At 42.2% G+C, this 25,908-nt stretch overlaps 1 protein-coding gene across 1 annotated transcript in view; it reads left to right on the top strand.

Annotated features, from left to right (window-relative positions):
• The window catches only part of SCAI (suppressor of cancer cell invasion), a 144,720-nt gene extending 119,014 nt beyond the window's left edge, over positions 1-25,706 (top strand). Inside the window, exons 15-18 of the mRNA XM_049774152.1 lie at positions 9,855-9,927; positions 15,355-15,528; positions 15,701-15,801; positions 21,462-25,706. Of these exons, the coding sequence (XP_049630109.1) occupies positions 9,855-9,927; positions 15,355-15,528; positions 15,701-15,801; positions 21,462-21,608 (495 nt within the window). The 3' untranslated portion in view covers positions 21,609-25,706. The remainder of the gene's footprint in view (positions 1-9,854; positions 9,928-15,354; positions 15,529-15,700; positions 15,802-21,461) is intronic.
• The last annotated feature ends 202 nt before the right edge of the window (positions 25,707-25,908 follow it).

Genomic DNA, 25,908 nt, shown 5'->3' with positions numbered 1-25,908 from the left:
CTTGTGACGAAAGAGGAGCATTACATACTCTCTGAGTCTTGGCTTAGAGGAGAACGACTGAAATGCCAAGATCTGTGTAACAAGTATGGCCCATATTTTTTAGCTCTCAAATTGCCATTTGGTAACAGGCAAGTCAAAGTGGCCATATCTGAATAATGTAATACAAAAGAGTTAAAAGAAATCCCCTCAGTCATCTGGGCAAAGCTTCTTTTAGTTCTGCTTTCTTTTCTTTGGAAGAAGAAAATCCTTTGAGTATTTAAATATTTATGACAGAGCTGGACTCCTGCCCGTGAACATGACTTAGACATTTGTCAAAACAGACATATTTCTCTAAACAGCCTTATTCCAAAATTCTTTGACGGCTGCCGATCGCTCTGTTCTCTTAAAAACATTCACCTTTATGATGAGGTTATGTAATAATTCTTCTGCCAGGCAGCCTCAGAGCTTGCATTTCTTGCTGCTTGACAAGACCATCTCTTGGGGCCTGGGCAGTGGTGCAAACAGTAGGGCATTTGCCTTGCAGGCGCTAACCTAGGATGGACCACAGTTCGATCCTCCGGCGCCTCATATGGTCCTCCAAGCCAGGAGTGATTTCTGAGCCCATAGCCAGGAATAACCCCTGAGTGTCACTAGGTGTGGCCCAAAAACCAAAAAAAAAAAAAGAAGAATCAAAAAACATCTCTTGGTTTTGCTGATTATACAATAGTGCTGTGATACATGTAGGTTTTGTTTCTTTTTATTTTTGGGCCACATCCGGTGACGCTCAGGGATTACTCCTGGCTATGCGCTCAGAAATCACTCCTGAGGGGCCGGGCGGTGGCGCTAGAGGTAAGGCGTCTGCCTTGCCTGTGCTAGCCTTGGACGGACCGCGGTTCGATCCCCCTGCGTCCCATATGGTTCCCCAATCCAGGAGTGACCCCATATGGTTCCCCAATCCAGGAGTGACTTCTGAGCGCATAGCCAGGAGTAACCCCTGAGCATCACCCGGTGTGGCCCAAAAACCAAAAAAAAAAGAAAAAAGAAAAGAAATCACTCCTGCCTCAGGGGACAGGAATGCAGGTTCATCCTGGGCCAGCTGCGTGCAAGGCAAATGCCCTACCACTGTGCTATGCTCCAGCCCCTTTTTCTTCATATTTAACCAGCTGGGGTTTGGTTCATATCTTGAATGGGCATATTGGCAATTTTTCACTATGGCTAGAAAAATTCTCAACCAATGTCTCAGGTATTGGCTGTATTACAGCTTCTCTGTTGCCTTCTTCCAGCCTGTGTTTGTGTTTTCCCCAGTGATACTAGGGACCAACAGGGTTACACCCAACACTGCACAGGAGACCATGCAAGGCCTGTCTGTGTCCTAGTCTTTGATGCTGTTGACTTGGCCCTCCCTGTAATTTCAACAGTGTCCATAGAGGGTTCTCACTGTTCCTGACCTTTCCTCTATTTTCTATGGTTTTGGTGTGCTAGGGGCCACAATCAACAGTGCTCTGTATTCACTCTTGGCTGTGCTCTGGGGCCCACCTGTGGTACCTGGGATTGAACCTGGTTTGTCCCCAGGTAAGGCAGGCACCCAGTTTGCTGTGTGATCTCTCTCTTGCTTTCCATGTTTGTTATTCCAGTTTATCATTCCTTTTCATCTGTCTTTCACTCCACAAGTTCCTTCTTCCTTTCTTTGTCTTTTTCCCATGCTCTTTGTTTCCCTCCCATACTTCCTTATTTTGAGTTGAGAGGAGTTTAGGCAATCCCTGCAGTGCATGGGAGCCATATGTGGAGCTGGGGATTGAGTCTAAGACAGTTGCCTGCAAGTGAATGCTGTAACCTCTGTTATCTCGAAGAGAACTTGCCCCACAGAGAAGTGTGGGGACCACACTTCTACCAGGAAGACAGGTGGCATTGTTTTCCGTGTTCTGTTCACAGCTCTATTGCTGGCACTCAGAATAGCGTCCAGTCTATAGGTTAGTATGTACTTGTTAGAAAAGAGATATATATATATATAGAGAGAGATATGCTTTTTAATTTATTTATTTTTGGTGATGGTGGTGAGATGTGTGTGGGCTGCAAGCTGGAAGTGCTTAGGGGCTCATCTGGGGTACCTGGGATTGAATCTGAGTTGGCCACCTTCTCCCACCTCTAGCTTTTATCATAGAAGGTAATAAAGATTATGCTTGCATAGTTGCCCCTGATTTATTGCTGCTGTTTTTAAGTCACACACTGGTGTGATGCCAGGTCTCAAATCCAGGCCTCCTGCGCACAAAGCCTGCACTTGGCCTATTGAGTTTTCTACCTAGTCCTCGAAGTCCTTGGTTTCATAGTTAAGTCCTCGCCCTCACTCTCCATCCTCTCAGGAAATCCTTTGACACTAACCCTCTCAGCTGCCATCTGCCCATCATTAGGATCTCAGATGATCTCTGGGGCTGGAGAGATAGCATAACAGTAGGGAGTTTGAAGGTCGGTGGTTCGAGTCCCGACATCCCATATGGTCCCCTGAGCCTGCCAGGAGCGATTTCTGAGTGCAGAGACAGGAGTAACCCCTGAGCATCACTGAATGTGGCTCAAAAACTATCTCAGCTTGGGGCCAGAGAGATAGCATGGAGGTAAGGCTTCCTTTCATGCAGAAGGACGGTGGTTTGAATCCTGGCATCCCAATGGTCACCCAAGCCTGCCAGGGCAATTTCTGAGCATAGAGCCAGGAATAACCCCTGAGCGCCACCAGGTGTGACCCAAAAACAAAACAACAACAACAAAAAACTATCTCAGATGATCTCAGTTACATTCTTCTCCCTGAAGAACTTACCTTTGTACCAGGTCATGCCACTGCCCCACTCAGAGACTCCAAGCTCCTCTCTGAGCCACATTCTATGTTCTGGCCTGCACTTGCCTGTGCCAATTGCTGCTCTTTCCATCACGCATCTGTCCCTCACTCACACCTGGTGGGCTTCTGCTGCAGGTCTTTACTTTCTCCCCCACCCCCAAACTTCTTGAGAGATGCCCCCAGCATCCTTCAGGTTTTGATTAGCTCTTCCTTCATCTTATTTTAAAAGACCCATTTCCCTCGCCACTTTTTTTGTTTTGTTTTGTTTTTTGTTTTGGGGCCACACCCAGCAGTGCTCAGGGATTACTCCTGGCTCTATGCTCAGAAATCGCTCCTGGCAGGCTCAGGGGACCATATGGGATGCGGGATTCGAACCATCCTTTTGCATCTAAGGCAAATGCCTTATGGCTGTGCTATCTCTCCGGCCACACTTGATTGTTCCTTTTTTTTTTTTTTTTTTTTTGGTTTTTGGGCCACACCCAGCGGTGCTCAGGGGTGACTCCTGGCTGTCTGCTCAGAAATAGCTCCTGGCAGGCACAGGGGACTATATGGGACACCGGGATTCGAACCAACCACCTTTGGTCCTGGATCGGCTGCTTGCAAGGCAAACAAACGCCCGCTGTGCTATCTCTCCGGGTCCCACTTTATTATTCTTGATCTTCAGAAGTTAACACTTATGTAGTGCCCTGATAATGCTCTCTATACTTTAAAAATATTAATGCATTGAATACTCCCATACAGTGTATGGATACTTCAAATATCCTCTACTTTACTGATGAGAAAGCTGGGGCCTAGAATGCCCTAAGTCCTTTGCCTTAGGTCATACCTGCAGCTAGAATCCTGCGTGGCCAGGATTTAAAGATAGTGTGATTTTAGAGTCTGTGCTGCCAACTGTCCTCTGTGCTGTGTTTCCATATGTAGCAATGTAGCACTTTTCACCTGCCAAGATGTTATATAATTTCTTCTTTTTGGGTCTCTACCTGCCACATGCACCTCTTGTGTGGCAGTACCAGGAAGACAGGTGGCATTGTTTTCCGTGTTCTGTTCACAGCTCTATTGCTGGCACTCAGAATAGCGTCCAGTCTATAGGTTAGTATGTACTTGTTAGAAAAGAGATATATATATAGAGAGAGATGCTTTTTAATTTATTTATTTTTGGTGATGGTGGTGAGATGTGTGTGGGCTGCAAGCTGGAAGTGCTTAGGGGCTCATCTGGGGTACCTGGGATTGAATCTGAGTTGGCCATGTGCAAGGCAAGTGCCTTATCTGCTGTACTATCTCTGGCCTAAAGAGATTTTTTCTAAAGCATATTGTGTACTATTTTATAATGGTTGTATGTTTTAAATCTCAGTTGAATAATTTCCTATTGAAAATTCAATTGATAATTCCAGGGAAATCTGTAAAGTCCAAATACAGGACTTAAAGTAAAGGAAGATTTCAGATTTAGCTGACTTTTCCCCATAAGAAATATTCTAAATTCCTTAGATTTACCAAGAAATACTTTTAATAGAATGGAATACAGTTTCAGCACAGTGGAAAGTATCAACACTACGCAATTCACTTTATGGAAAATAAGTCACAAATAGTTTTATGTTTATCAAACATGTTCTTATTTATTTCTGAGTCTCTTTTCCATGCTCTGTAGAATGGGTTGTTAATACTTAGTACAGAATTATTAAAACTGGGGCCAGAGCAGTGCCACAGGCGGTAGGGCGTTTGCCTTGCACATGCTAACCTAGGACAGACCACAGTTCTATACCCCGGCGTCCCATATGGTCCCCAAGCCAGGAGCGATTTCTGAGCGAATAGCCAGAAGTATCCCCTGAGTGTCACCAGGTTTGGCCCAAAAACAAACAAACTAAAAAAAAGAATTGCTAAAACTGCAGATTAGGGGCCAGAGAGATAGCATGGAGGTAAGGCGTTTGTCTTGCATGCAGAAGGACCCTGGTTCAAATCCCCGCATCCCATATGGTTCCCGAGCCTGCCAGGTGCAATTTCTGAGCGTAGAGCCAGGCGGGAGTAACCCCGAGCGCTGCCTTGTGTGACTCAAAAACAAACAAATAAAAAAACCCAAAAAACTGCAGATTAGGATCTGAGAAGCCTTGGATAGTAGCTGAGAAGTACATCACAAGAATGTGTTAACAATATTATTTCAAGATAAGAATAGCACACACAGGACTAGAGTAATAGCACAGCATTAGGGTGTTTGCCTTGCATCAAACAGACCCAGGTTCGATCCCCGCATCCTTATATGGTCCCCCAAACCTGCCAGGAGCAATTTCTGAGTGCAGAGCCAGGAGTAACTCCTGAGCACCTCCAGGTGTGGCCCCCCCCCAAAAAAGAATAGCACACACAAGTGAAAATTTTACTATAAAGGAAATACAAGTAAAGATATGTAGTAACTGAATAAACATAAGTTATCTGAGTTATATATAAATGTTAACTATTTAAAAATGAGTATTGACTGTGTATTTTATCAGTTGCTATATAAGAAAAAACTGCCCTTTGGGGCGGGGGGGGGGTGGAATTTCACCCTTAGAGCTGACTCCTGGTTCTGTGCTCAGAAGTCACTCCTGTCTGTGCTGGGAGACCATATGCGGTGTTATGGATTTGAATTGGGGTCTACTGCATGCAAGGCTGGTATCTTACTTGCTGAATTCCTCTCTGATCCAAGAAAAAAAATTACATTTATCGTAGTGATAGTTTGTAAAACCTAGTGAAATTTGCTGCCTATTCTTGGGCCCCAACCAGTGTTGCTCAGGAATTACTTCTGGCACTGCACTTACAGGTATCTATCACTCCTGCACCATCCTCCCCAGATTTAGCAGATTTTAGGAAGGACTCAAAGTCTTGGCAGAGAGCTATATATATAGCAAAGAAAAGTTGGAGGCTGTGGTAGCTTTCACAGCACATATGATGAAGGCCAGAAGTAACCAGGGAAGCCCCACAAGAGCCGTCTCCCCATAATCCAGCCAGGGGAGAGGAGATGTGGGGAAACACCCCTAGGGAAGTTCAGATAGAACTTAGAGCCCAGGACTTGTCTTGTGCCCCCCACCCCCAGGTGGCTTCAAGATGGCAGATTCCAAAATGCTGTACTTGCAGGAAGTTGAGGGAAAAGCACATGCACAGCAGATTCCTTGCCATTTGCACAGGGTAGGGACAGTGAGTCCCCCCTTCGCCTCGACTCATGAGGTGTTGCAAGTCAGCCCCTGAAGAGGTTGACTGATGGAGGGATGGAGGATGAGGTCTTTCCCCTTCAGCTCGGAGCACGCGTCTGCCACCCTGTCTAGCCAACGGTTCTGAGGTGAAATGGCGGGTAAACAGCTCGCAGACAGTCAGGCTTGTGGAAATATTAGCTTTATTCGGTGGACAAGACTGAAGTCCAAAGCCTCAGCATCAGTTCCTGCCAAAAAGCCTCTCGCCTTCCACAGACCCTTGTTTTTTTTTTGTTTTGTTTTGTTTTTGTTTTTGTTTTTGAGCCACATCCGGCGGCGCTCAGGGGTTACTCCTTATCTGCTCAGAAATAGCTCCTGGCAGGCACGGGGGACCATATGGGACACCGGGATTTGAACCAACCACCTTAGGTCCTGGATTGGCTGCTTGCAAGGCAAACACCGCTGTGCTATCTCTCCAGGTCCTAGACCCTTGTTTTTATCCCCCAGAATCAGGTACCACCCAATGGTGGGATCAGATACCACCCAATGGTGGAAGCAGAATCAGGTACTACCCTAGGGTGGGGGCAGAATGCCAGGTCACACCCTAGGGTAGGGCACAATCACCATCAGGTTAGGGTCAGTAACATAATAATCCCCTAAAATATTTACATACACAACAGTGAGGAACCACCCCCCCCCCCAGTTTATTGCCAGAAGCCAAACCAAGGGCCAGGCCAGCCTTATTTTAAAGACAGCCGTAAGGCCTATTGTTGGAAATTGATTGGAAATGTAAAACACATGTGTCAGAAGAGAGGGTGACCAGCAAGGGACCCTAAGGAAAAAAATTTCATGGTATCAATATCACGTGCTGTGTCTGTTTCAGCACTCTCCAAGGCCAGGGCACAGTGACTTCAAGACACAGAAGTTCCATCTGTAGTGTGTGGTGAATATCACCTGAGCTCTTTGTGTTTTGTTTTGGGGCCACACCTGGTGAAGCTCAGGTCTCAGTCCTGTCTCTCTGCTCAGGGATCATTCCTGGTGGGGTCAGGGGGATCATACAGGGTGCTGGGAATCAAACTTGGGTAGATTGCATGCAAGGCAAGCACTCTGTCTGCTGTACTGTGTTGTTTCAGCCTGATATAAATAGGTTTATTAATCTTAATCATAATAGGCAGGAATATCTAGGTAATAAGAGTAACCCTTATTACATTTTTTTGGTTTTGGGCCACACTGGCTGTAGCGGTGCTCAAAGGACCATATGGGATGCCAGGAATTGAACCTGGGTCTGTCCCAGGTTGGTCGCTTGCAAGGCAAATAGCCTACTGCTATGCTATGACTCCAGCCCCATATTTTATTACATTTTCTTGCTGATTGTTTGCATTTAATGCTGATATATTTGGAATTATTTAACCCTGGTGTATTTGGATTTACCCTGGCATATAGTGTGATGTAGAGTTGACTTTTCCTAACTGTTTAAGGACATAATTCTTCACTTTTTGTTTTAATTCTTTGGTCTTCGACTTTTATTACTAAGCCTTTAAGTTATATTTATCTGGAATCAAAGGGATAGTACTTTGTCCAGGTGCTTGCCTTGTAGTGCAGTCAATCCCTGTTAATCCCAGCAGTATAATGGTCTACCTGCACTGCCAGTGGCGTGACCAGAAATAACCCTGGAGCACTGCTGGGTGTGGCCCCAACATCTCAGCCAACGAAAGAAATGATTAAAATTATCTGATGTGTTTGGTTCCCCTCCTTTATATTTCTTTTTTCAGAATATTCTTGCTTTGTTTTTTTCTACTTGAACTTTAGAATATTTGTTTTCTGGGGTCCAGAGATAGATTTGGTTCAATGCCTGCAAAACAGGTACCTGACCATAGTTTGATCTCCAGCACACTCCACCCCACCCATACCATCTTCTGAGCACCACTAGGAATGATCCCTGAGCACAGAGCCAGGAGTCAGTCTGAGCAACACCAGATGTGACCCATCCCACTCCCAAACAAACCAAAAATGAGTAAATAAAAGAATATTTGCTTTTAGTTTGGGGAGTGGGGAATATAACCTTTTTATTGAAGTTGGTTTGTCTTTCTCTTCCAAAGTGGATGATACGGGATGTGAGGGTGATACATTTGTCACCAGGGTTGATTTGGCCGATCTGATTGGCTAGGCAGGTGTCCCCCCCGCAAAGCTGCATGCTTGAACAAAGAGGACAGCCTTCCCCAAACAGAAATGAACCATTCTTCAGTCAAGGGTATACAAGTAGCTGAACTCCCCTGCTAGATCCTCCAAACAAGCTCTCAAGGTCCAAAGTGGGTCATAACTTCCACCTGCAGGGTACTGTGATAATTTTTTTTAGGGGGACACTCATAACTTCAGTTGCAGTTGTGCGACATTTTTGTATATTCACCTAAGAAAGATTGAATGTCCATGGGACCACTGAGGGATTATTTTTTTCTTGAAAAGGAATCTCGTTTTATTTAATTTTTTAAACTAATATATTTAAGCACCATGATTACAAACATGATTGTAGTTGGGTTTCAGTCATAAAAAGAACACCCCCCCTTCACCAACGCAACATTCCCATCACCAATGCCCCCTACTTCCCTCCTCCCCAATCCCATGCCTGTATTCAGGACAGGCATTCTATTTCTCTCACTACCATTGTCATAATAGTTGCCAGTGTAGTTGTTTCTCTAACTGCACTCACCACTCTTTGTGGTGAGCTTCATATTGTGAGCCAATCCTTCCAGCCCTCATCTCTGTTGTCCCTGGGTATTATTACAATAACATTCTTTATTTTTCTTGAAACCCATAGTTGAGTGAGACTATTCTGAGTCTATCTCTCTCCCTCTCCCTCTGACTTATTTCACTCAGCATAATAGTTTCCAAGGAACCTCATCTTAAAGGTTTGTAAAAGAGCATAATAGTCTCTTTATGAGCAACTTCTTAAGTAGTAATTTCTTGGGACAGGGCTGGAGCCATGGCACAAGGGTAGAGCGTTTGCTTTGCATGTGGCCTAGCCAGGTTTGACCCCGGCATCCCATATGGTCACCAAACCTGCCAGGAGTGATTGTCCGTTTAATTGTTACAATAAATGAATTTGTGTTGACATTCGGGTCTGAACCATCTTCCTGTGTGTGTGAACCATCTTCACTAGGTGTGATTCATAATTCTTAGTGTTAGGAAGTCAGAAAGCAAAGCCCCTGAGGCTGAAGGCCAGATTCAGGGCCTTTGAAAAGTTGCCTTTGTAAGTACTGGCGTGTATTGCTGGGTGAAGTGGCCTCTAGTTAATAGCTAGATGATTGTTCTCTCTGGAACACTGCAGCGGTGTGCATGTCTTGATTTGTAAAACCAATGGTCCATTTAGTACATTTGTTTTAAGAAAGCTTGTCATCCCCAAGCCAGGAGAGATTTCTGAGCATATAGGCAGGAGTAATTCCCAAAAACCAAAAAAAAAAAAAAAAAAAGAAAAGAAAAGAAAAGAAAGAAAGAGGGCCCGGAGAGATAGCACAGCCGTGCTTGCCTTGCAAGCAGCCGATCCAGAAGCTAAGGTGGTTGGTTCGAATCCCGGTGTCCCATATGGTCCTCCGTGCCTGCCAGGAGCTATTTCTGAGCAGACAGCCAGGAGTAACCCCTGAGCACTGCCGGGTGTGACCCAAAAACAAAACAAAACAAAAAAAAAAAAACAAAAAGAAAGAGAAAGAAAGAAAGAAAGCCTGTCATGAGTGGTAAGGGAATATGAATGGCAGAATCTTCAGTTGTTGATGTTTCTACATCTGCTAAGAGCAAAAAAGTCCAATCCAGGAGCTCCTGATATGTTTTGATAAATTACTAGAGAACCATCTTTGGTCAAATCTTTAATGAAAACACTTTTTAATACTTATATATTACAGAATTTCACAAACTTATTTGGACAGCCACTAGTCTGCTTGCTTTCTCCTACAGCGTACCCAAAAGCTTTGCAAGGTATGTTCGTCATTGCCTGTTAAGTACATAAATTGCAAATAAACACTGTCTTTATTTTTAACAATACTGCTCTTTGTCTCCCTCACCTGTAACGATCACCTGGGGATTGCTTAATGGCAGCTTTTGGTCTGAGATTTTTACCTGGAAGTCTTGCCAACAGGAGATTCCCCTTGCTGGTGCCACTACCAGGCTTTGAATTAATTCTAGTAGGAATTAATTCCCATAGAAACTACCCCAGAGAAAGGGATCATTTGGTTTCTCCAGATTTGCAAAGTACCAGTTTGCTTCCAGGTGTTAGTTTTGGAATGTTAGTCAGAGTCCTCGTCTCCGGCTCCCTACTTGAGGTGTCTTTTAAGACCCTAAAAATTCTAGTCTAGAAAACGTCTCAGGATTTTTGCCTAATGGTTAGGATCTACCGATAGGCACAACTTGAAATATTTCTTTTAGTCACATTTTTTTTTACCCTGTTCTAGTTTTTAAATCAAAGAATCTCTTCTTAGTCTGCTAGAGAAGCGCGTCAGCATTTGGCCTTTCTCCGGTGGCTGAGAATGGACTTTTTGGTGTCCATGAGGAGCCACGCAGACTCTGTGTTCTAACTCCCAGTCATCAAGCTAGGTGAACTACTAAACCAACCGTCACTGTCTCGCTATCTCCCTAACTGTGAATAGTGCTGATGTCTCTGGGAGAGGGCTTTTTACTGCTACTTCCCAGCCAGAAGTCCAGTCTGCTGACATAGTTTGACACAGGAAGTGATGGTCAGCATTTGAATGCCTGAGAGAAGCTGGAGACTTTTCACCGTTGTTTTAAGGTAAGTTCTGCTATTTCACAGAGAAAAACATGCGAAATGATTACGTTATTGTATCCAAAAATCAAATTATTAGAGGGATAGAACTTACCTTCAAACAACGGTAAAACTCTCCTGCTTTGAGGACTTTCTTGACCCGTTTCTTGTCATTCCTGGAGAAATGTAACTTCTTTTATGACCCAAGAGTACATTTGCCATCCATTTCTCTCTGAAGCTGCAACTTGATTTAAAATTGAATGGTTTGTTGGGTTAATATCAACATTATTTGCTATGGAAGACTTTTTTGGGTAAAAGGCAAAAAATAATTGACTAGGAGCTAAAGTAATAGTACTGTATTGTATTGCATGAGGCCAACCCTGGTTTGGTCCCCACCATCAAACACCACTCAGTGTTTGTTTCTGAAACACCACCAGCAAGGATCTCTGAATATAGAGCCAGGAATAAACCCTGAGCATGCCAGGTGACACCTAAAAGTTAAAAAAGAAAAGAAAAGAAACTGAATTTAAATCCAGCTCACCCATTTACTTAATAGCTATGTGACTTGGAAAGTTACTGTACTATTCTGTTTCAATTCTTTTATTAAATGTAGATAATAATCATACCTACTAAATAATGATGGGTAGGGCTGGAGCAGTAGTACAGCGAGAAAGGTATTTATTTGCCTTGAATGCTGCAGAACCCCCACCAGGAGTGATTAGAGTGACCTCTGAGCATCACTCTGAAGCACACACAAAGACACACACACACAGACATACACGCAAAATAATGCTGACTATATAGGATTTAAAATCGCTATTACTGTCAATATGCCTTATTATGTAATACATATCCTTAATATTTGGGGACCCATTGCCTATCTTATAAGCCATAAAGTTTAGGTCTCTTGTCCTTTCAGTTGAGTCCTATCTGAGAGCACAGCTCTAGGGTGTTTGCCTTGCAGATGGCCAACCCGGAACCTACCCAGGTTCGATCCTTGATATCCCATATGGTCCCCCAACTCTGCCAGTATCGATTTCTGAGCACAGAGCCAGGAACAATCCATGAGCCCTGCCGGGTGTGGCCCCAAAACAACAACAGCAAAAAAAAAAAAAAAAGAAAGAAAGAAAGAAAGAAAGAAAGAAATTAAGTCCTGTCTGGACACAAAACTAACAGAATACACTAGTATTGAGAATGTCATATTAGGGTTCGGAGAGATAGCACAGTGGTAGGGCATTTGCCTTGCATGCAGCCTATACTGGATGGACGGTGGTTTGAATCCTGGCATCCCATATGATCTCCAGAGCCTGCCAGGAGCAATTCCTGAGCACAGGGCTAGGAGTAATCCCTGAGCATTGCAGATGTGACAAAAAAAAGAGTGAGAGAATGTCATATTAGTTGAGTTCTGATTTCTCAAACCTACAGTTCTCTCTTTCACTAACGCTTATTCAGTTAGCAAACATTTATTCAGTAAATATATCATGTTCTGTGCTAGGCACTGTAGATAATGCTGTGACCAGATAAACACACTGTGTTTCTCACAGAGCCAATGCTCAGTAGAAGGTAGAGAGAGCTAACAGTGACTGTGGGTGAGCCTCCTAGAGGAGGAAGCCCATGCAGCACCCAGAGGCATTCCCGACCACATCTGAGGGTGAAAGAAGGAGATGAAGTGATGTTGTAAGTGGAGCTGAAAGACACAGAATTAGAAAGAATTGGAAATGACTGAACAGCCGTAGAACAGTCTATAAGCATCATGGTAAGAGTTACAGCACAATTACGGACTCTAAAGTAATTTCTCCTTGCTGAAGAGTAATGCCAAAATTGTGTGGCTGAGGGGCCAGAGCGATAGCACATTGGTAGGGCTTTTGCTTTGCACACAGCCAAACCCGGACAGACCTGGGTTCGATTTCCAGCATTTTATATGGTCCACTAAGCCTACCAGGAAGATTTTAAGCGCAGAGCCAAGAGTAACCCCTGAGCACAGCTGGGTATGGCCCCAAAAACAAACAAAAAGATTGTGTGGCTGAGTTAGGAAAAACTTGTAAGATTTACCAAGAGATTGAGTGGGTAGAGTAGGGAGCTGTCACAAGACTTATGACAGGAGGCATTCACCAGGGCTTTGTGTGGGAAATGGCGATTGATAGCCGACTTTGAAAGCTGCCTGATTCATAGAACCAGCAGGACTTGGTAGTGAATGGCTATGAAGAGGCAGATCTGTGCTTAAGGTTGTCAGCTAAGGTGCTGCATTGAAGGATGGTATTATGGAAGGTGGGACAACAGGCAAAGAATAATCTTATGGAAATATTTTCATATACAACAAAGCAGCTTTATATTTAAAAGGGGAAAGAGATATGTTTTCATTTTTTGACACTTGATTTTGATTGTTTTTTTGGCAGGTTTTTTTTTTTTTTTTTTTTTGTTCGGTTTGGTTTTTGGGTCACACATAGCAACACTCGGGTTAAATCGTTCCTGGCAGGCACGGGACTATATGGGATGCTGGGATTCAAACCACTGACCTTCTGCATACAAGGCAAACACCTTACCGCCATGCTATCTCTCCAGCCCCCTGACATTTGAATTTGAGGCTGAGGCTGAATATTAGTCAAAAGCAACTCTTGCCAAGTATTCACAGTGCTGTGTTTAAAACATAGAGAGAAACTGGTAAGGTCAGTTTCAGCAGTGTCTTTTCATATTGGAGCAATGAAATTCCATGTAAATATATATTTGACACTTTATAGTGTCTTAATCTATGTCTCCATGTGCACCAGGGACGGGCCCCAGCTATATCACAAGGCGCAGCACATCCAGACACCAGGAAGTCTGTCTAAACTACAGATGGTGAATTGGGAACCTATTAACTTATGTTATGAAATTAGATGAGATCAGTAACACATAGAGCCAAAGAAAGAAAATAGTGTTAGTTAAGGGATAGACAGAGAAGAACCAAACAACAAAGAACCAAACAAAGTGAAAAGAAATCCATTGAGAACTGCCCATGATTTTCAGGTGCAGATTAAAGTTGTGAGAGGGAGGGGCCGGAGAGATAGCATAGCGATAGTGAGTTTGCCTTGCATGCAGCTGATCCAGAACAGGACTGACAGTGAATTCCGGCATCCCATCTGGTCCCCCGAGCCTGCCAGGAGCAATTTCTGAGTGCAGAGCCAGAAGTAAACCCTGAATGCCATCAGGCGCAACTCAAAAACCAAAAAAGAAAGAAAGAAAGAGAGGGAGGGAGGGAGGAAAAGGAAGGGAGGGAGGGAGGGAGGGAGGGAGGAAGGAAGGAAGGAAGGAAGGAAGGAAGGAAGGAAGGAAGGAAGGAAGGAAGGAAGGAAGGAAGGAAGGAAGGAAGGAAGGAAGGAAGGAAGGAAGAGAAAGAGAGAAAGAAAGAGAGGAAGGAGGGAGGGAGGGAAGGAGGGAGGGAGGGAGGGAGGAAGGAAGGAAGGAAGGAAGGAAGGAAGGAAGGAAGGAAGGAAGGAAGGAAGGAAGGAAGGAAGGAAGGAAGGAAGGAAGGAAGGAAGAGAAAGAGAGAAAGAAAGAGAGAGAGAGGAAGGAGGGAGGGAGGGAGGGAAGGAGGGAGGGAGGAAGAAGGAAGGAAGGAAGGAAGGAAGGAAGGAAGGAAGGAAGGAAGGAAGGAAGGAAGGAAGGAAGGAAAAAAAGAAAAGAAATTTGTGAGGGAAAAAGGTGAAGAAAAAATGTTCGATGAGGGCTGGGGGCAGAGCCATAGTACAATGAGTAGGGAGCTAACCTTGCACAGATCTGGCCTGGGTTTGATCCCCAGAACTCCATATGGTTCCCTGAGCCTGCCAGGAGAAATCCCTGAGTGCAGAATCAGTCAAGTGTTGGATGTGGTGGGCTCACCCACAAAATGCAAGCGGTTCAGTGCTGGGGAGAGTTCAAAGTATAGGAGTGTATGCCTGAAGGGCACCCAGCCCTGACTTCAATTCCCATCCTTAATGACCTCCTGAGTACTGCATGCTATATCCTTGGTGACCCCCTCCCCCAAAAAAAATACCACAAGGGATTATTCTAGTTTTCATCTTCTCAGAAGTTGGCTGTAAAGTTTGATTCCAAAGCTGCTTCACTAGCAACTATTATATCTGGGATATCTTTTTTTTTTTGGGGGGGGGGGGTCCACACCCGGCAGTTCTCAGGGGTTCCTCCTGACTCTATGCTCAGAAATCGCTCCTGGCAGGCTCAGGGGACCATATGGGATGCCGGAATTTGAACCAATGACTTTCTGCATGAAAGGCAAATACCTTACCTCCATGCTATCTCTCCGGCCCCGTATCTGGGATATCGTTACATGAATAATCTGCTTTATTGAATTATTTTGGGGGGATCTTTGTTGGTATTTTTGGTTTTGTTTTTTGTTTTTGGGTCACACCTAGCATCGCTCAGGGGTTACTCCTGGCTCTATACTCAGAAATCGCTCCTGGCAAGCTCAGGGGACCATATGGAATGCTGAGATTCGAACCACCATCCTTCTCCATGCTAGGCAAATGCCTTACCTCCGTGCTATCTCTCTGGTCCTGCTCTGTTGAATTATGATTCAATGATTATCATTATATTCAAATGTTCTTCAGATGCTTCTCTTAACTTCTGTGAAACTGTTGTCTCTCTCTACATAAGTATGTTTGTTATTCCAGATCAGTCACAACGAGGTAACCTCTTCACTCTCTTTTTGAACAATCCGCTAATGGCCTTCCTATTTGTCTCTGGATTGTCAAGCATGCGTAGAGGCCTATGGGAAAAGTGTCAAGAGTATCTTCGAAAAATCAACCGAGATATTGCCCAGCTACTGACCCATTCCCGTTCAATAGGTACCTTCCTAATCTCACTAAATATTTAACCTACTGTGCCACTCAGGTGTAAAGCTGTTGAAGTTGTTTGAAATTTTAAGGCTTTTGTCCCCCGCAGGAAAGTTGACTCCCCATTTGAAAAAAAATATTTTCCATGTTAAACATCCTGTCGCTTTCTCCTTCCTCTTCATAGATCAAGCATTTCTCCAGTTTTTTGGAGATGAATTTCTTCGCTTGCTTCTCACAAGATTTATCTTTTGTTCGGCCACCATGCGAATGCACAAGATTTTTCGGGTAAGCCAAACATTATTTTTAAAAACTGTTTTACATTTTACATATTTAAGAATCATGCTCTGGGGCCCGGAGAGATAGCACAGCGGTGTTTGCCTTGCAAGCAGCCGATCCAGGACCAAAGGTGGTTGGTTCGAATCCCGGTGTCCCATATGGTCCCCCATGCCTGCCAGGAGCTATTTCTGAGCAGACAGCCAGGAGTAACCCCTGAGCATTGCTGGGTGTGGCCCAAAAACAAAACAAAACAAACAAACAAAAAAAAAAGAATCATGCTCTGGGGCCGGAGAGATAGTATGGAGGTAGGGTATTTGCCTTTCATGCAGAAGGTCGGCGGTTCAAATCCCGGCATCCCATATGGTCCTCCAAGCCTGCCAGGAGCGATTTCTGAGCATAGAGCCAAGAGGAACCCCTGAGCGCTGCCGGGTTGACCCAAAAAGAAACAAACGAAAAAGAATCATGCTCTGCGGCCCAAGAGATAGCATGGAGGTAAGGTGTTTGTCTTGCATGCAGAAAGACGATGGTTCGAATCCCAGCATCCCATATGGTCCCCTGTGCTTGCCAGGAGCGATTTCTGAGTATAGAGCCAGGAGCGCTGCTGGGTGTGACCCAAAAACAACAACAAAAAAAAATCATGCTCTACATTTTTCTGTATTAAATAAGATTGAATAAATAAGATTGAATCATTCCAGATAATACTTACACATAATAACAGGTATGATTTTGAATAATATAATAAAGTACACACTATGTACATAAGGTACCTATCAGCTGGTGATGGGTAAATTTTTGTTGCTGTAGGCTTTCTATATCCTCTGAAACTCTTTCCCTACCAAATAAAAATGAAATTTGGAAAAAAAAATTTTTTTTTGAAATTTGGAAAATTTGTTATTGGTTTCTTTGTGTTTTTCTTTTGAATAAATTTTTATTTAGGCACCATGGTTACAAAATTGTTCATACTTGAATTTTAGTCATAGAGTGTACTCCATCCTTCACCAGTGCACTTTTCCCACTTTGTTTGTTTCTTTTGGGGTGAGAGGACCCACAGTATTCAGGCCTTACTACTGGCTTTCTGCTCAGAGTTCACTCTAACAAACTGTTCGAGTGTGATATGCTGGGAATCAAACTGGTCAGTCGCAAGCAAGACAAGCACACACGCACTACCAGGGGTCCTCAAACTTTTTAAACAGGGGGCCAGTTCACTGTCCCTCAGACCATTGGAGGGTCTGACTATAGTAAAAACAAAACTTATGAACGAATTCTTATGCACACTGCATATATCTTATTTTGCAATGAAGAAACAAAACAGATACAAATACAATATGTGGCCCGCGGTCCATAGTTTGAGGACCACTGCGACTATACTATCCCTCCAGAGCCGCAAATTCCGATTTTTTTTTTTTTTTTGGGTTTTTTGGGTCACACCTGGCAACACTCAGGGGTTACTCTTGGCTCTATGCTCAGAAATTGTTCCTGGCAGGCTCAGGGACCATATGGAATTCCGGGATTCGAACCGCCGTCCTTCTGCATACAAGGCAAATACCTTACCTCCATGCTATCTCTCTGGCCCCAAATTCAGGATTTTTTATCTTTCATATTTCTCATTAGTTTATATCAGGGGATTCATATTGCATATATTCTGTTTTCATTCATTGTAGTATTCCCTTTTTTGTTTTTGTTTGTTTTTTTTTGAGGCCACACCCGGTGGTGCTAAGGGGTTACTCCTGGCTCTGCACTCAGAAATCGCTCCAGGCAGGCTTGGGGGAATCATATGGTACTGCTGCCATAATTTAAGAAAAGTTAAAATCAGAAGGCCCACTGGGCTCCCCCAGCACGGATGACTGGGAAAAGACCTCAAAGAGATGTTGGTTCCTTGAAAAGAGAGGGTGGTATTTCTCAAGCTTAATAATAGTTTCAAACAATAGTTGCAAAGACATATTTGGCCTAATAAGACTGTCTCTGCTGCTGTGCTAAGTATGTATACAGTTAAACATTTACTTCCAGATGACAAAATTAGTACATACAAATATGGCCTCAGTTAAATAACACTTTACCTGGGAAAATCAGCATCAAGAGAGACATAAAAATAACTTTGTAATTCTCAAAGTAAAGTTAGTCTTTTATTTTGTTTTGTTTTGTTTTGTTTTTGTTTTGGGGCCACATCAGGTGATGCTCAGGGTCACTCCTGGCCATGCGCTCAGAAATCTCGCCTGGCTTGGAGGACCACATGGGACTCCGGGGGATCGAACCAAAGTCTGTCTTGGGTCTGCTGTGTGCAAGGCAAACGCCCTCCCGCTGCACCATCACTCCGGCCCCTAAAGTTTGTCTTTTAAAAGATTTTCTGCTCTCTCAGATGAAAGGAGCCCTTTGTAGGAACACCTGGCAAACTTGCTAATCTTCTAAATTATATCAGATTTGACATCCAAGTTCCAGCCTGGGAGTAAAAAACTTTGAGATATTAAAGTTTGCCCTTAGATACCAGAGAAACCTCTGACTCAACTCCCCTCTGTCTTTTAATTGGAACTTACATTCAGAAGATTTGTAACCCACACTAAAGGCCTGTGAATGATCTCTTGTGAAGAAACTTACAGATCAAACAGTAGGTACTGATAAGCTTGTTGCTAACAAAAAGTACAATTTTTTTTTAACCTTGCAGGAAAGCAGGTGCAGGCAGTCTCTCACATCTAAAATTCATGTTTAAATACACCCCAGTAGCATTCAATAAACAGGGCCGGGTAGGTGGCGCTGGAGGTAAGGTGTCTGCCTTGCAAGCGCTAGCGTAGGACGGACCGCGGTTCGATCCCCCGGCGTCCCATATGGTCCCCCAAGCCAGGGGCAATTTCTGAGCACATAGCCAGGAGTAACCCCTGAGCGTCAAACGGGTGTGGCCCAAAAACCAAAAAAAAAAAAACCAAAACAAAGCATTCAATAAACAGACACACAATTATGATCCACCACAATTGAGTGTGTCTCCTTCCTTCACCACGCCCTGCACCCACTTTCCAGGGGACCCAGAGAACTCCCTGAAGTGTCCGGACAAAGAGGCCATGGCAATACAGGATGCTGGGAATCAAACCCAGGTCCATCCCAAGTTGGCTGCAAACAAGGCAAACGCTCTACTTCTGTGCTCTCTCTCTGGCCCCATGTAGTATTCCTGAGATTGAGTTATCCTGATGACTTTTGATAGCTTTCATGAATTTTGTTGTCGTTTGATTTTTTTTTTTTTTTTTTTTGGTTTTTGGGCCACACCCTGTGACGCTCAGGGGTTACTCCTGGCTATGCGCTCAGAAGTTGCTCCTGGCTTCTTGGGGGACCATATGGGAGCCGGGGGATCGAACCGCGGTCCGTCCTAGGCTAGCGCAGGCAAGGCAGGCACCTTACCTCCAGCGCCACCGCCCGGCCCCCTATCGTTTGATTTTTTTGTTTGTTTGTTTTGGGGACAGACCTCGTAATGCTCAGAGCTTACTACTGGCTCTATACTTCTGGCAGTGCTCAGGGGACCAAATGGAATGCTGGGGATCAAACTCAGGTCTACCATTTGTGCCCACATGCTCCCTCCTTGCTGTTGCTCTGACCCTTCATGAATTTAACTGCTATATAAGGCTCCTCTTAATGGTAGGGGATACATTCTGAAAAATGCATACGTGGGCCATTTTGTTGTCCAAAAATCCTGGAATATTTATGTTAGTTATGGAATGTCACATTATGTTGATTATATTTATTATATATAAACTGATACTGGCTTTGTTTTCTCCACATTTGGTCTCTCTGAGACAGCCTGAGGTGACGACCACTTTCATATCTTGAATCTGTCATTGACCCAAAATACCTTTATGGAAAGCATGAGTGTATATGTCACAAGTTACCTATCCATTCTGTAATAAAGGACATTTGGGTTGTTTCCAGATTTTTATTATTTAAGCAATGCTATGGTAAAATCTTATTTTAGTTTCTTTTAGGACCTATTCTTCCGATAGTAATCCAGTAGTGGAAAATAAGATTCCACTCAGACTAGAATGAATATGTCTTCAGGCATATATAGTTTTTGTGGGTAATGTCAAACTTTTTGCAATTTTATATACCAAGAGTGTAACTTTGCTATAAATATCTTTTTTTTTTTTTTTTTTTTTTTTTGGTTTTTGGGCCATACCCGGCGATACTCAGGGGTTACTCCTGGCTGTCTGCTGTCTGCTCAGAAGCTCCTGGCAGGCACGGGGGACCATATGGGACACCGGGATTCGAACCAACCACCTTTGGTCCTGGATCGGCTGCTTGCAAGGCAAACGCCGCTGTGCTATCTCTCTGGGCCCAGAGCCAGATTCTTTACCCATTATCCCCAGATGGTCCACCAAGTCCGCCAGGAGTGATCCCTAAGTACACAGCTAGGAGTAAGCACTGAACATTACTAGGTGTGACCAAAAGTAAAAGCAATAACTAGGTTATTGGCGATAGGTGTAGGACCCTTCTTGCTATTCCCAAAAGGTATAGCCAAAATGTAACTATTGGAATTAAGATCTTGCATCCTGGGGCCAGAGAGATAGCATGGAGGTAGAGCGTTTGCCTTGAATGCAGAAGGACGGTGGTTCGAATCCCGGCATCCCATATGGTCCCCAGAGCCTGCCAAGAGCGATTTCTGAGCATAGAGCCAGGAGTAATCCCTGAGCACTGCCAAGTGTGACCCAAAAACAAAAACAAAAACAAAACAAAACAAAAAGATATTGCATCCTGGGCCAGAGAGAAAGAAAGTGATAGGGCATTTGCTTTGCATGCAACCAATCCAGGACAGATGGTAGTTAGAATCCCGGCATCCTATATAGTCCCATGCTTGCTAGGAGCAATTTGTGAGTCCAGAGCCAAGAGTAACCCCTGAGCACCGCTGGGTATGACCCAAAAAACAAAAAACAAAAACAAAAAGATCTTGCATCCTCGGGTCGGAGAGATAGCAAAGCTGTAGGGTGTTTGCCTTGCAAGTGGCTGGCCCAGGATTTGAACGGTGGTTCAAATCCCGGCATCCCATATGGTCCCCCATGCCTGCCAGGAGTGATTTCTGAGCAGAGTCAGGAATAACCCCTGAATGGCACCAGGTGTGACTCCCCGCCCCAAAAAAGATGTTGCATCCTGTAAACCATAGTTTGAATCTTCAGCACCAAATATGGTCCTGTTTCTGCTAGAAGTTTCTCCTGAGCATAGAGCCAGATCTAGTCCCTAAGAATCACTGAATGCGGGCCCGGAGAGATAGCACAGCGGCGTTTGCCTTGCAAGCAGCCGATCCAGGACCAAAGGTGGTTGGTTCGAATCCCGGTGTCCCATATGGTCCCCCGTGCCTGCCAGGAGCTATTTCTGAGCAGACAGCCAGGAGGAACCCCTGAGCATCGCCGGGTATGGCCCAAAAACCAAAAAAAAAGAATCACTGAATGTGGCCCACACCACTCTCTAAGTAAAATTAAAAAGCAGAATGGTCACATACAAAGGTCACCTATGTTATTGAACAATAATGATATTATTAATAAGGATCAGACCAATCTGAAGATGAAAAATAAACCTTGTTACTCCTTATAATGCTCACATGCTAATAGTAGTGTTATTAATCTATATAATTTTCTTTCATTAATGTATAAAATCTCTCCTTTTCTTTTTTATTTTATTTTTTTTTTTTTGACCTCCAGGAAACACGAAATTACCCGGAATCCTATCCACAGCTGCCAAGGGATGAGACAGTGGAGAACCCTCATCTCCAGAAGCATATTTTGGAGTTAGCGTCCATTCTGGATGTTCGAAATGTGTTCCTTGAGAACACCATAGACGACTACTAAGACTCACATCCTCTCGTTGAAACAATTTTTCATTTGCCACAGATTATAAATGGTGCCGTTTTTTAATGTGATAACAGACACATAGTGGTGTTACTTAGTTTTTATTTTTTAATTTAAGACCACCATTTTAAAAAACAAACTGAAAAAAAAAGTTCAACTTTTAGGATAACTTTTAAAAATACAATATTTCAGGTCTTTTAAAATAACTCAATCTTGGAATTTTTATTTTTTGGTTTGAGGTATGGATTATTTCCAACATTAATCCTATGCTCAAAATAACCACTATTCTCGCCCTGAGAAGAGTAAATCATTTATTTTTGTATAATGAGGAAAATTCAGCTCTTGGACTTTAAATGTGTGGATTTGGAAATAATGTAATTGTTTGCCAAGATGAAACTAGACAGCATGGACTACTAAAGTCAAGAACGGTCTTTTCCATAATATCTCTTTTTCATTCCAAGAGAGTAGATAGAAAGTTGTGTGACTCTTTGAAGCATAATCAAGACAGTTCTTAAGATCATTTTCCTTCATTTAAACACTCAACATTTCCAAAATCATGTGGAATTGATGTACTGAACCTGAAAGCTAAATCTTTCAATTAAGGCCTTGAGATGATGTATTATTTGGGGTGTGGGAGTCCTGAGTTATCATGAGTTAATGTTGCCATATTCTGTTTCCTTTGTAGTCTGTGAATGCTGGAAATATAAAAGAGTGGTTTTTAAATATTTCAATCAAAAAGTCAGATTGTTGACTTCGAAGTTTCCATACAATTCTGCTTACAGTCTTAGTTCCTACCATTAGATGTCAAGGCTGTCAGGATTGAAGTTCATGGTACACAGTGCAGTGTTTGGCATCTTTTTGCTTAGAGGTCAGAGACATTATTGATTTCAGTTAGGGGTAGCAGGATTGCTATCGAGTCAAAAATAGAAGTCGCTTTTGCATCGACAACTTCAAAATACAGTTTTTTTAAACTCCTTGTATTTACTATTTTATATTCATGCATAAGGGTGTTTTATTTTTTTTAATTAAATAGGACTTGGTACATAGTTATCTTTCTTGTTTCTTTTTTCCTTTGACTCCACAGCTTTCAAGTAAAAAAAAAATCTATGAATCAGAATCCCTTTAGCTAATTTTCTATACAGGCTCACTTTCTACCTCTGACAGTCCCAGGGGAAATGAGGTGTTTGCTTTTGGTGCCTCTTTCCTGTATCCCTGGGGGAATTTTACTGTAGTATTTTTAGCTCAGTTTTTATTTCTGGTATAGAGAGTTATTTGGGCCTGAGTTAACTCACATACCCATTCCAATTTGCTGATTTTTTTCATCTGAAGTCTTGAGGTTATTTCCTGGGCTTGGAGGGACTTTGCTGTTTAATTATTAAATTCTTTTGTCTGTCCTTTTTTATTATTTGAGAACAGTTTATCCCAGAGAGAGATTTCTCTTGCTAGTGATTTTTCTTGATCCAAGTCTGTCTTTTTAAAATATTTTATTTTTTTAGTATCCTTACCCTCATATTAGCAGACTTTCTTTAGTTGTCTGGCCTGTTGTTTCAAGTCCACTTTAGTTCTGTGCCATAATGCTTCTAATTTAAAAAAAAAAAAAAAAAAAAGACATGACTTTTCCTGCTCTCTGATGCTTAAAATAGTATTTCTTATCCTGAGCTTTGAACTTATTGGTTCAGCATAAAGAACAGAGATCTGAGAACTAGGAGATCTGAGTTCTGATCCTCCCTCTTCTGGTAACTAGCTTTATGTTTGCTAACAGGTATGTTCATGTCTCTGCTTTTTAATTCTCTTAACTGTAAAAGGAAGTTGTTGACTCAAGGTTCTTTCCAGTTCTTTGGTTCTATAATTTGAACTCTTGGTTCCAAAAGATAGTGATTTTTTTTCTACTCATGCGCTTGGAAAAATTTATTTTAGTGCACACATCTTCCCTTTTCTAGACTAATACAGTCTAAATTTTGTTGAAGGTGATATGTCGATCCCATTTAATCATTGAATCTAGTTCAGAGGAAGACTCTCCTAGAGAAATTAGAACTTGTGTGACTAGAAGCATGCTTGTTCAAGTGCATGGGGACTTAAGAATCAAAGCTAGTGTTTAGATGATAACAAAGCCACTTAAACCAGTAGTAGTAGAATAGTAATTAAAATAAAAGTGAATTGAAGTCTTCAGTGAGAGGAAATATGTCCTATAAAGTTCTAAACTTGTTTCATTATGCCTTCTCAAATGTTGAAAATTTCAAAATAGTACATATTTTGTTCTAGGCATAGTTATCTAATCAAGTAGACTAAAATTCATCGTCTTTATGAAGCTTACATTCTAGTAGGAGGAGATAGGTAATAAAATAAATAAGTACATTTTTATTAGAAGGTTTTAACTAATATGAAGAAAATGTAAGCAAGGAAATCTTCCTTTTCTTTTTGGGCAAAAGTGATATGTAAGTGAGTATCAGGGTAGACCTTATTGAGGCAGATTACCTGTGTGCTCGTTTTAAATAGACACAGGGTCTAATGTGCCCTCTTGACCTATTACCCAGCTTCTATCTAATGCATCATTTATTTTGTAGAATTTTAAGACATTAAATCAAAGAAGAAGAACTGTAAAAGGACAATCAAAAGATGGATGCAAGTTTGCAATGGCAAGGAATTCCTTTTTTTTTTTTTAGTGCATACCATCCCTTTATAAAAATACTAAACCCTATACTTGTTTTTAAAATTCATAGAAATTTAAATCTTGGGAAAGAGCAAAGCAGTGGCAAAGAGCACTTCTTTGTTATCAAATTGCACAAATCCCCCCCTCCCCCTGGAGATTCTGATACAGTCTCTGGCCTCCCTTAAGAATCATAGTGAACAAAAGAAAAGTGTAACTTTGCAAGAAGTCAGTTGTACACAAAACAAAACTAAGCACAATGAAATTTCTTTCTCTTGATCCATCTATGTGTGAAGTTGGTAAAAAGCAACCAGATACTTATTTTACAGAAGAGAAAGCTGAGACCCAAAAAAACTACCCACAAGGATAGAGCTAGAACTAAAGCTACATCTTCTGATCTCTGCCCTGTCTTTCCAGTAGCTCAGGTAGCTTTCTATAATGAGCAAGAAGGAAATAATTAAATATTTATTTTTTTGGCACAAAAGGCTATGGTATTTTTTTAGTATATCAAATAATGAAACCCAGTGAAACAGTCTTCCCTACCAAATTTTTAATTATAGAAAACCCATAATATAGATATTTTGTCTTTAATTTCTTTTTCCCCAGCATGACTTCTTTATATCTTTTGTGTTCATCCTAATAAGTGGTGCTCTCCAAAAACCTCTCAAAGCACATAAGAATTTATTGTATGCTTTCTAATTTTTAACCAAGATGAAATGTTTTTGAAATTATAAAACAAAGTGCAATCTAGTCCTACTACATTTTCCTGATTTAGGATCTGGATTTGATTTTTTTTTTTTTTCTCGCTGTGGCTACTGTCCTTTACTTTCTTCTTGGCAATAAATTCTCTGAAACAGATTAGGTTAGAGTCTGATTATGGAATTATTTCAGATGACTGCATTTCCCTGAGGCAAATCAGTAAGCAACAAATCTAATTTTGTATGCGTTATAGAGTTTTCTTGAGCATTCTTCTCCAAGTTTCTTCTCTGACCTATGTATGTAACTTTTTGTCTCTTAGAAGGGCTTTGGAACTCACTTGAAAAATCTTGTACTTAGTTCATCCACAGTGACATGTAATCAGCTTCCTATACAGAGAACATTCTGGAGTGGAGATAGCGTAAGGTACTGAAGTCTGCGAACTTGGTTTTGGTCAGGGATTTCAGAATCACATCCCACCCTAGCGAGTAAAAAGTTATGGTATGAATATGAATAGAATGAATGTTCTGGTGGTACTTGGGGTATATTGTGTGTTCCTGTATGTTCGGAGAGCATAAAGGATATTTACATTGAGGGCTCTTTTGTTGACCTTATTTATTTTAAATTCTTATTTGTAATGGCATGTGTATATTTTTGTGATGCTAAATGCGATTTGTGTATACTTTTTGTATATATGTACATAGTTGTAAATATATTGGTATTCAATGATACAGTATGTGTATATTATATACCCATACCCATTATGGGCTGAATTTATTTAAGTTCTATGAGGACATCATGGTGGCATTGTTCATGCTGCTGTTATTAGGTTGTGGCTGCATTCTCTTTCATAAGCCTCTATTTTGAGGGGTTTGTGTTTGAGTGAAATGGGCTAACTTGGAATTGAAATTAGGATATGAAGAGCTGAACAGAAAGCTGGATATTCTTAGCTTTAAA

Source organism: Suncus etruscus, chromosome 5 (assembly GCF_024139225.1).
Source record: "Suncus etruscus isolate mSunEtr1 chromosome 5, mSunEtr1.pri.cur, whole genome shotgun sequence".
Classification (NCBI taxonomy): Eukaryota; Metazoa; Chordata; class Mammalia; order Eulipotyphla; family Soricidae; genus Suncus; species Suncus etruscus.
Note: the sequence above shows the minus strand (reverse complement) of the source record. Positions and strands in the feature narration are given on the sequence as shown.